Source organism: Hemicordylus capensis, chromosome 16 (genome assembly GCF_027244095.1).
Source record: "Hemicordylus capensis ecotype Gifberg chromosome 16, rHemCap1.1.pri, whole genome shotgun sequence".
NCBI classification, from domain to species: domain Eukaryota; kingdom Metazoa; phylum Chordata; class Lepidosauria; order Squamata; family Cordylidae; genus Hemicordylus; species Hemicordylus capensis.
The window spans coordinates 8,712,999-8,722,489 of record NC_069672.1 but is presented as its reverse complement, the minus strand read 5'-3'; the positions used below and the strand labels follow the sequence as shown (position 1 = coordinate 8,722,489).

At 48.8% G+C, this 9,491-nt stretch overlaps 1 protein-coding gene across 8 annotated transcripts in view; it reads right to left on the bottom strand.

Moving 5' to 3' along the window:
• Positions 1-4,798: 4,798 nt before the first annotated feature.
• The window catches only part of CCDC27 (coiled-coil domain containing 27), a 36,345-nt gene continuing 31,652 nt past the window's right edge, over positions 4,799-9,491 (bottom strand). For 7 of the 8 annotated variants that reach the window (XM_053281312.1, XM_053281311.1, XM_053281313.1 and 4 more), the window contains 5 exons: positions 9,295-9,417; positions 8,606-8,770; positions 7,240-7,407; positions 6,302-6,434; positions 4,799-5,448 (listed from right to left, as the gene is read on the bottom strand). In XM_053281312.1, coding sequence (XP_053137287.1) covers positions 5,382-5,448; positions 6,302-6,434; positions 7,240-7,407; positions 8,606-8,770; positions 9,295-9,417 — 656 coding nt within the window. In that variant the 3' untranslated portion in view covers positions 4,799-5,381. Of the gene's footprint in view, positions 5,449-6,273; positions 6,435-7,239; positions 7,408-8,605; positions 8,771-9,294; positions 9,418-9,491 lie in introns of all 8 variants that reach the window. The other variant, XM_053281314.1, reaches the window with a different exon arrangement.

Below are 9,491 nucleotides of genomic sequence, written 5' to 3'. Positions count from 1 at the left end.
GCATCCCTCCAGTGACTGTTGCTGGGGTCTATCTTGTGTTTCTTTTTAGATTGTGTGCCCTTTGGGGACAGGCAGCCATCTTATTTATTTGTTATTTCTCTGTGTAAACCGCCGTGAGCCATTTTTGGAAGGGCAGTATAGAAATCGAATAAATAATAATAATATACCGCTTTTCAAGAAACGTTTCCAAAGCAGTTTACATAGAGCAACGACAAACAAACAAAACAAAGATGAATCCCTGTCCCCAAAGGGCTCATAATCTAAAAGGAAACAAAAGATAGACAGCAGCAACAGTCACTGGAGGTACTGTGCTGGAGATGGAGAGGGCCAGTTACTCTCCCCCTGCTCAGTAAAGAGAATCACCACATTAAAAAGGTGCCTCTTTGCCCAGTTAGCAGGGGTATTAGTTAGCATTCAGTTAGTGTTGCCTACTCTGGCTGGCAACAACTCCCAGGGCTTGAGTCAGGAATCCCCCCCCCCCCGTTCCCGCCTGGAGATTGAAATTGGGACCTTCTGCGTGCAAAGCAGATGCTACCACTGACCCATGGCCCCATCTCCATAATCAAGCGGGATCTCTCTCCCTTTGATCACGAGGATGACGAAGGCAATGCTCTTTTAGCTGATGCCTGATGTCCGTACCTGGTTTGCACAATTCATGTGCATAATGGAGACTTGTTATTAGCTTTCTTCCAAAGACTGCTTGCGGTGTGGAATGACAATTCTGTATTCTATTTGATACAGAATCTTAACTGCCATCTGCATCTCTGGCAGGGGGACACAGGCACCTAGCAAGCTGCCTTCTACCGAGTCAGACCCTTGGTCCATCTAACTCAGTATCATCTACACAGGCTGGCAGCGGCTTCTCCAAGGTTGCAGGCAGGCGTCTCTCTCCGCCCGATCTTGGAGATGCTGCCAGGGAGGGAACCTGGAACCTAGCTGCTCTTCCCAGAGCGGCTCCATCACTTGAGAGGGATCGCTTCCAGTGCTCACACATGTAGTCTCCCATCCAAATGCAAGCCAGGGCAGACCCTGCTTAGCAAAGGTGGGCGCCAATTCATGCTCGCTACCACAAGACCACTCAATGAATGAAGCCTCTCTCCCTTTGCCACTTCTGGCCATTTGCACAACCTTTTTTACAGCAAACCCTGCTACTCATTAACAGCCTAGGAAACCACCAGACCTGCTCTTGTTATTTTCTTGGAAAGCAGCTTACTTGTGCCTACACGCAAGCTTATGGTTCCAGGACAGCAGCAAAAACTGAGACGCGCTTGTAAAGTTGTAGTAAGTCCAAAGCACTTTATGTCTTTCTTTTCAATCATGTACTTGTTCAGTGGTAATGAACATGCTTCTCCCTACAGCAGTATTACTATATAGATATAGATATATATCACCGTGTGTTGGCAAATGTCGGGTTTTGGATGCATTACGGATGGTTTGCCCTAGGAGAATTTAGATGTCGCTGTTGATGTGTATTGAGGCACCCATGGGGAACTGAGGGGTGCATATTAAAGGATCCATGGGAAACTGAGGCATCCATGGGAAATTGAGGGGTGCATATTAAAGGATCCATGGGAAACTGAGGCATCCATGGGAAATTGAGGGGTGCATATTAAAGGATCCATGGGAAACTGAGGCATCCATGGGAAATTGAGGGGTGCATATTAAAGGATCCACGGGAAACTGAGTCATCCATTGGAAAATTGAGGGATGCAGCCCTCCAACCATCCTTTCAATGAGCTCAGGGGTGCATATGGCGTTATCTCCTTTTATTTTATCTTCACAACCACCTTGTGAGGTAGGGATGACTGCCAATCCTCCAGACTGGGCCTGGGTCGCCAGGAACCAGCATCCATCTCCAGGTGACTCTTGAACGCAAGCCCGAAAATTGGAATGGCTTGATTTTGTGGGAAATATTGGGGGAAACTTTTTTTTTTTTTTGGCGGGGGAGGCATATCCAGGAATAGCTTCAGTCTGTAGCCCTGTTCAGACATCCTGTTATACGGGCGCTCAGGTTTCTGTACCATGTCCATGTTTGTGTGTGAATGACGCATTCATTTTTTAAATGGACCAGAATTCAGACCCCATGCAAGGCAGGATCCATAAAGGAAGCACACTACCATACTGAACATCATGTCTGAATTAACTGTACCGATCTGCAAAAACATACCACTGTGCAGAGGTTGTGTGTGCACGCTGAACGTAATGAGCAAATATGGCTGGATCCGACCACCTTTGTCCCTGGTTTCTCTTGAAAGGAGGTAGGGCCCTACAAGCCAACCTGATTCACAGCCCAGTAGACGGGACTCTGAAATCACAATCCAACACTGTCCGGACTTCAGTGACGCTTTGGTACGTTTGGATTCAAATCGGTCCTGTGAAACAAGCTCTGCTGAATGTGGATCCATTTGGGAACGATTCAGGGTGGACTCCAATGGGCGCCGGGTAGATATGATCAAAGCAGCTCTTGAGGTACAGATGTGCCCCCAAAAGGTTGGCCTCAATATTTTATGTTGGGAGGGGCCAGTTTTGAAACACGGACAGATCCAGAGGTGCCCAGGTGGACGTTTAAAAGGGCTTACTCTTTTAAAAAAAAGAGGTGATGAAAAAGTGGTGGGGAACGTGACACTGCTTGGTCTAGAATTGGTTCCTTTCTGGGCTGACACCAGACAAGTCACTATTAATCTATCTGGGTCAGTCTAGAAATGGCGAATGCACCACCTCAAGATGTATCCCGACTGGAAAGTCCCTTTCTGCATTTGCCTAGATCAGGCCTGCTCAACTTCAGCCCTCCTGCAGGTGTCGGCCTACGACTCCAATAATCCCTGGCTATTGGACAATGTGGCTGGGGATTATGGGAGTCGTAGTCCAAAAACCAGCTGGGGGGGCAACACTGAGCAGGCCTGGCCTAGTCGTTTGTAGTCCATGAATCAGACCCATAAATGGTGGCCAGTGAGACCATCTCGGGGGACGAGTGCTCATAGGGATTTTGGGCAATGTCTACTCCCCTAGAGATAGAAAAGAGGTGATGGCATTCTTGCACTTGCAGCTTGCTGTGTGTTATCACCCCTTCCTTATCCCTACCCCGCAAACCATTAGGGTAAAATTGCAGACATTTTTGCACAGAGGAAAGGGTGAGGGTCAAGGTTAAGGTCAGAATTAACCAATTGCCATACCCTCCTTATAATCTTGGGTAAGAGGGGGAGACATTCTTTCCCATCTTTACTGCCATTCCTCTGACAACATTAATCGCATTTGAACACACTGGAAAGGAAAATGTCTTGCAATACTGTCACCTCTTTTCCATCTCTAGGGGGATAGACTTTGTCAGAAATCACAATGGGCCACTGTCTCCCCAGAGGGTACCAATCACCCCAGCTCGCTCATGTGATGCTATTGGTCCTTCCTTTGGATGCTGTGAGAATACCTAGATTTTGTCCCGGTATTAGAATTGGCCTCTGACTTATGCACACAAAACCAAATGGAGTTCAACCATGACACTCATTGTGAGATTTGTTTGGATTATTGTAATGATATATTTGGGAAGATGTGTTATTTTTATAGCTTTTTTTTTTTTTTTTTGGTAACTCAATAAACGTATTCCAAATGTTGTCCGCATCCGAAAGGCGAGAGAGAAACGGCACTCATCTTTGGGTTTATTGATATACTCTTGGGCAGTCTGGACACATTTTGGTAACCATGTCAAAACCGACTAACTACTGTTCCGTTCACACCATGATGGTGGCTAACTCCAGCCCCTGAAGGAAAATGCCTCTTAAAGACTCAGGTAAAGGTAAAGTTTGCCATCAAGTCAGTGTCAACTCCTGGCAACCACAGAGCCCTGTGGTTGTCTTTGGTAGGATACAGGAGGGGTTAACCATTGCCTCCTCCCGTGCAGTATGAGATGATGCCTTTCAGCATCTTCCTATATCACTGCTGCCTGACATAGGGGTTTCCCATAGTCTGGGGAACATACCAGCGGGGATTCGAACCGGCAACCTCTTGCTTTTCAGACCTAACCAGAATCCCCTTCCTGAAGTTATGTCACACACACCCTTGCCCGGGGGTAGGAATGGTAATACAAGTAAAACTGTTATTGGACTGGTCAATTTCAGATTTGCAGGTGATGGAAAGATCCACAGAAAACAAAATAAAAAGATCCCTGCAAACAGAAAGCTAAATATTAGGGAGAAAGAGTCTAGCCTGGCTTTCTACCTGATGTGCTAATTTACTATATATCAGGGATTTTATATGCAGGAGGCGTTAAGTGATGTGAGTCCCCGCAACCCACAGCCTCAAGGCCTGCTGATATAGGTGTTAAATCACAGCTGCAGAACTTTGGCGCACTGGCTGTTGTTGGACTACAACTCCCATCATGCCCAGCCACAGTGGTCAACAGCCAGGAGTAATGGGAGCTGTAGGCAAGCATCTTCAGGAAGGCCAAAGTTGTGCAGCTGTGTAAAGTAAAGTAAAATAAAATAAAATAAAATAACGTCATGAAGCGGTACAATCTGGGTGCAGAGTGGGTGTTCAGTGAGGACAGGGCCAGGGGGTTCCCAACCGCCATGCCCCAGATGTTTTTGGACTACAACACCCATCATCCTCCGGGTATTGTGGCTGGGGATGATGGGAATTGTAGTCCAAACAAGAGCCGAGGGCCAAAGGTTGGACAACTTTGAACTAGACCTTAGGTAAAAGGGCAGACTGTCACTTTTTGAAGGCCGTTCCAAAACCACAAATCCGATAGCGTCTTATGCAGTGCCCTTTTGGAAGCAATGTCCATCCACACACGCGCGCGTCCTGAATCTAATAATAACAAGAAAAGGCTGTATTTTTTTCCCCCAGGAGGCTCTGATCCAGTGAAAACATCAGGGAAACTTTAATCACATTCCTCACTGGCAGTCACGACGCATTGCCACCCTAGGGGAGGGGAAGAATTCTAGGAGTTGGCCTGTGGAAGATTTCTGCCGTCATTCATAGATTTCTTTGGTGGACCCCAAAGAGGTTCTGGGTCCATCTCTTAACAAAATCCACGAGCCACGGATGTCACCACACATGATACTGCCTGGTTCCAAGGACGACGTCCCGTGGCCGGGATCCAGATCTTCCCCAGTGCCATTCATACGGTCAACAACTTTTCCAGTGGTTCTGGTGCCGTCCTGGGGGGCTTCTTCCACAGAGATGCCGGTCTCCCAGCTTTTCTAGCGGCTCGTGGGCACCTGAGAGTCATTCCGTCGAAACACTGCTTAGTTCGCTAGATGCAGTCCAAGGCATACAAGCAGAGGACCTCTCCCATCAGCATGCTTTGACCTACATGAGACCCACCAGCTTGGCTGGCTGCCGACAATCTTCTGTTGCTATCTCTTTGGCCAATGGTTGGCTGATCACTGAATCCGTTTTCCGAGTGTAGCCGAGTCAAGAGTGTCTAGCCAGGTATTTGCAGAACGGCTCCTGCATACAAACACACAAAGAGAAAAGGCAAAAGCATTAGTATCAGGAGCAAAGCTGTCTTCAGCCAAGTCACACCACTGGTAGGGATGTGTGCGGAATTTGAGCGAATGCATTTGAATTTGAATAGAATTTGAATCGATTCCAATTCAAAACCATTGAATAGAGTGGAGATTCGTTCAAATCAAATCGATTCAACTTCGCCCAAAGTTGAATCAAATCCCGGCGAATTCAGCCAAATTCAATTCAATTTTGGACTAATTCGAATCGATTCAAACACATCTCCACTCCATCTTGGGCTCTATTCAAGCCAAACGCCCCTGAAAATCCAGTTCTTTTATTTACCTCAGTAGTCTTTTCGTATGATCAAATCCCCAAACCCAATGACCACACCTTTGTAAAGTTTAGACATTTTATTCAAAGACTTGAGGCATATAGAACATGAGTGAGAGGCAGAAGAGACATGAAAATGTAAACGCATGGCAAAGCTGAGCATGCCAGTCTCCGCAGCAGCCCCTGCTGCTGGGAATGCTGGGAGTTGTAGTCCATGACATCTGGGAATCCCTGCTACAGAGAACATTGGCGAGCTGGCCATCCTCGTTTCGTTCCATGTGAGAGGCCAGATCAGGTGCCGTATTGTCCAATAGGTCCTCTGTCACCATCCAGGGCTTATCAAACCTGAGTCCCCAGAGATGGTTGGACTACAACTTCCACCATCCCTAGCCACAATGGCCTTTGGCTGAGGATTATGGGAGCAGTAGTCCAGGAACATCTGGGGAGCCAACCTTGAGAACCTTGGTCATGATCGATACAGTTATCACGCCTCACCGGAAATCCACAGGAGCCTTCCTCGTACCCGTGGCCGCTGCAGCTCTTCCCGCCATGTGCGGGGGCGGGATTGTCGCACCGTCGAGACCGGCTCACAACTCCTAGTCCACAGGAGAGGGGGCACGGGGTCCACGATGCCCAGGGGGACCACATCCCGTCTACTGCAGCAAGGACAAAGCAGGGCAGGAGTTAAACCACTCGATGGCAACCACATATGAAGCTGCCGTCTGTTGAGTCAGACCCTCGGTCCATCTAGCTCAGTATTGACTACACAGACCGTCAGGGGGTTCAAGGGGGTACCAGACCGAACTGGCCAGACTCGAACCAAACCGGTTCCAACCAAACGGGGCCAGCTGGTTCCGTTCACACCCCTCGAGAGTGGAGAGCTGGTCTGGTGATAGGAAGCAAGACTTGTCTCCTCTGCTAAGCAGGGTCTGCCCCGGTTGCATATGAATGGGAGACTCCATATGTGAGAACTGGAAGAGATTTCCCCTTGGAGCCACTCTGAGAAGAGCATCAGAAGGTTCCAAGTTCCCTCCCTGGCATCTCCGAGAGAGACTCCTGTCTGCAGCCTTGGAAATGTTGTGGCCAGTCTTGGTAGACAATCTTGAACTAGATGGACCAAGGGTCTATGTTGGCTTCCCATATCCCTATGTTCCTAGCCATTGTTAGTCATGGTTACCTCAACCCTAACCCTTTCCAATGTGTAGAAATGACTGCAATTTTAACCTAATCACTGGTGGGGGAGGGATAAAAAGGGGGCGATCACACCCAGAAAGCTGTATGTGGAACCATGCTATCACCTGTGGGGGGCATGATAGCATGCTGTTTCATCTCGGGGAGGGGCATGGATAGACGTTTTCCAAAATCACTATGATCACCTGTCCCCTACTGATGGCGAGACTTCGTGGGCTTGGCTCGCGGACCATGAGTTGCAGGAATCACCAACAAATCCTCTTCTGTTACCTGGACATTTGTCGCTCTCGCAGATGGCGATCTCGTCCTTCTCTCCTTGGCAAGGAAGGCCTCCTCTGGCAGGAGCAGGGCTGTCACACTCGCGGACCCTTTTCTTGATCCCGGAACACGTTTCTGAACAGGCGGACCAGGGCGACCATTCTGACCAGCGGCCATTGGCTACGGGAAGGCCGGAGAAATAGAATACGTGTCAATGCCTCTCTCGCAATTCATCATGTGACATGCGTCGCGTACTTAGTCCTGATTTCTCCAATCAAAAGCAACTGGGTTGGGGGGCCCCTGCAGATCAGGACCCCGAGGGGCCAGCTAGACCCAGTAGTAACCACCCACCATGGCCCTGATCTGGTTATTTACCCCTGAAACATACTCCCTTTCACTCCCTTGTCACCTAACATTGGGAAGTGAGCTGGTCTTAGGAACATAGGAAGCTGCCATATACTGAGTCAGACCCTTGGTCTATCTAGCTCAGTATTGTCTGCATGGACTGGCAGCGGCTTCTCCAAGGTTGTAGGCAGGAGTGTCTCTCAGCCCTCTCTTGGAGATGCTGCCAGGGAGGGAACTTGGAACCTTCTGCTCGTCCCAGAGCGGCTCCATCCCCTAAGGGGAAGATCTTACATGAATACTCTTCATATGCAACCTAGTGGACCCTGCTTAGCTAAGGGGACAAGTCATGCTTGCTACCACAAGACCAGCTCTCATGGAAGCAAGCATTAATTGTCCCCTTTGCTAAGCAGGGTCCACCCTGGTTTGCATTTGAATGGGAGACTACATGTGTAAGCACTGGAAGATATCCCCCTTAAGGCAGGCCTGCTTAACTAACCCCCCCCCACAACTGCTTTTGAACAACAATCCCATGATCCCCAACACTGTGGCCGATAGCCAGGGATTATGGGAGTTGTAGGCCAACATCTGCAGGAGGGATGAAGTTGAGCAGCCCTGCCTTAGGGGATGGCAGCTTAGCTCAGTGGTATAACATTTGCTTTGCATGCAGAAGGTCCCAGATTCCCTCCCTGGCAGCATCTCCAAGATAGGGCTGAGAGAGACTCCTGCCTCCAACCTCGGAAATGCCGCTGCCAGCCTGGGTTGACAATACTGAGCTAGATGGACCAAGAGCCTGACTCAGTAGAAGGCAGCTTCCTCTGTTCCTAACATTCCAAGAACCTCCCCCAGCAGGCTTCCTGCTTCTGGTGTACGGAAAGACGTTTTTTTCCTTTCCGCCTTTGCTTTTCACTCGTATCATGAGGATTTGGCCCACGAACCGGATTCCCTACTATCCGAGGCGGGGATCGACTTTTAAAGGGTGTATCGGCCCCTTGCCGGAGGGGTTTGCTTATTTCCAGCTCGACGCCAGGCTTACTTGGGCAGCGGGGTAGGTCGGGGCAAAGCCTGAGATCCGCAGAAGGCCCCACGCAGCGCATCCCGCTCTCCGGGTGAGTGCATTGGCGGATACGCATCTGGTTCTGGAAGCCACAGGTCACAGAGCACAGGGACCAAGGGGACCACGGGGACCAGGTGCTCTTTGCTGCAACGGGAGAGAAAAGAGATGCTACAGAGATCACCCTTCAGTCCCATCCATTCCATCAGGGCAGTTCTTAGGGAAAGCTGCTATTATTATTATTATTATTATTATTTACATTTTATATCCTGCTCTTCCTCCAAGGAGCCCAGAGCGGTGTACTACCGTATTTTACGGACTATAAGACGCTACGGACTATAAGACGCACCTTAATTTTAATCCAGTTTTTCAGAGTTTTAACATATTAAACTGTTAAAACATATAAGACGCTCCTGAATTTTGGCGGATATTTTTCGAGGGAAAAAGTGAGTCTCATAGTCCATAAAATACGGTACATGCTTAAGTTTCTCCTCACAACAACCCTGTGAAGTAGGTTAGGCGGAGAGAGAAGTGACTGGCCCAGAGTCACCCAGCTAGTCTCATGGCTGAATGGAGACTTGAACTCGGGTCTCCCCAGTCCTAGTCCAGCACTCTAACCACTACACCACGCTGGCTCTTCTGCAATTCTTTAATGCAATTCTGTGTATTACCTTGACAGCGAACGCCGTCACCGACAAATCCACTTGGACACGTGCAGAAATAGGAGCCCAGAGTGTTCAAGCAAGTCGCATCCTGGTCACAGTTGTAGGTGCCACTTGTGCATTCATCAATGTCTTTTAAAAAAAAAAAAAAAGGAGTGGAAAGGCCCCTTCAAACCAGCCAAACGGGTTTCAAAAACTGGTTTCAA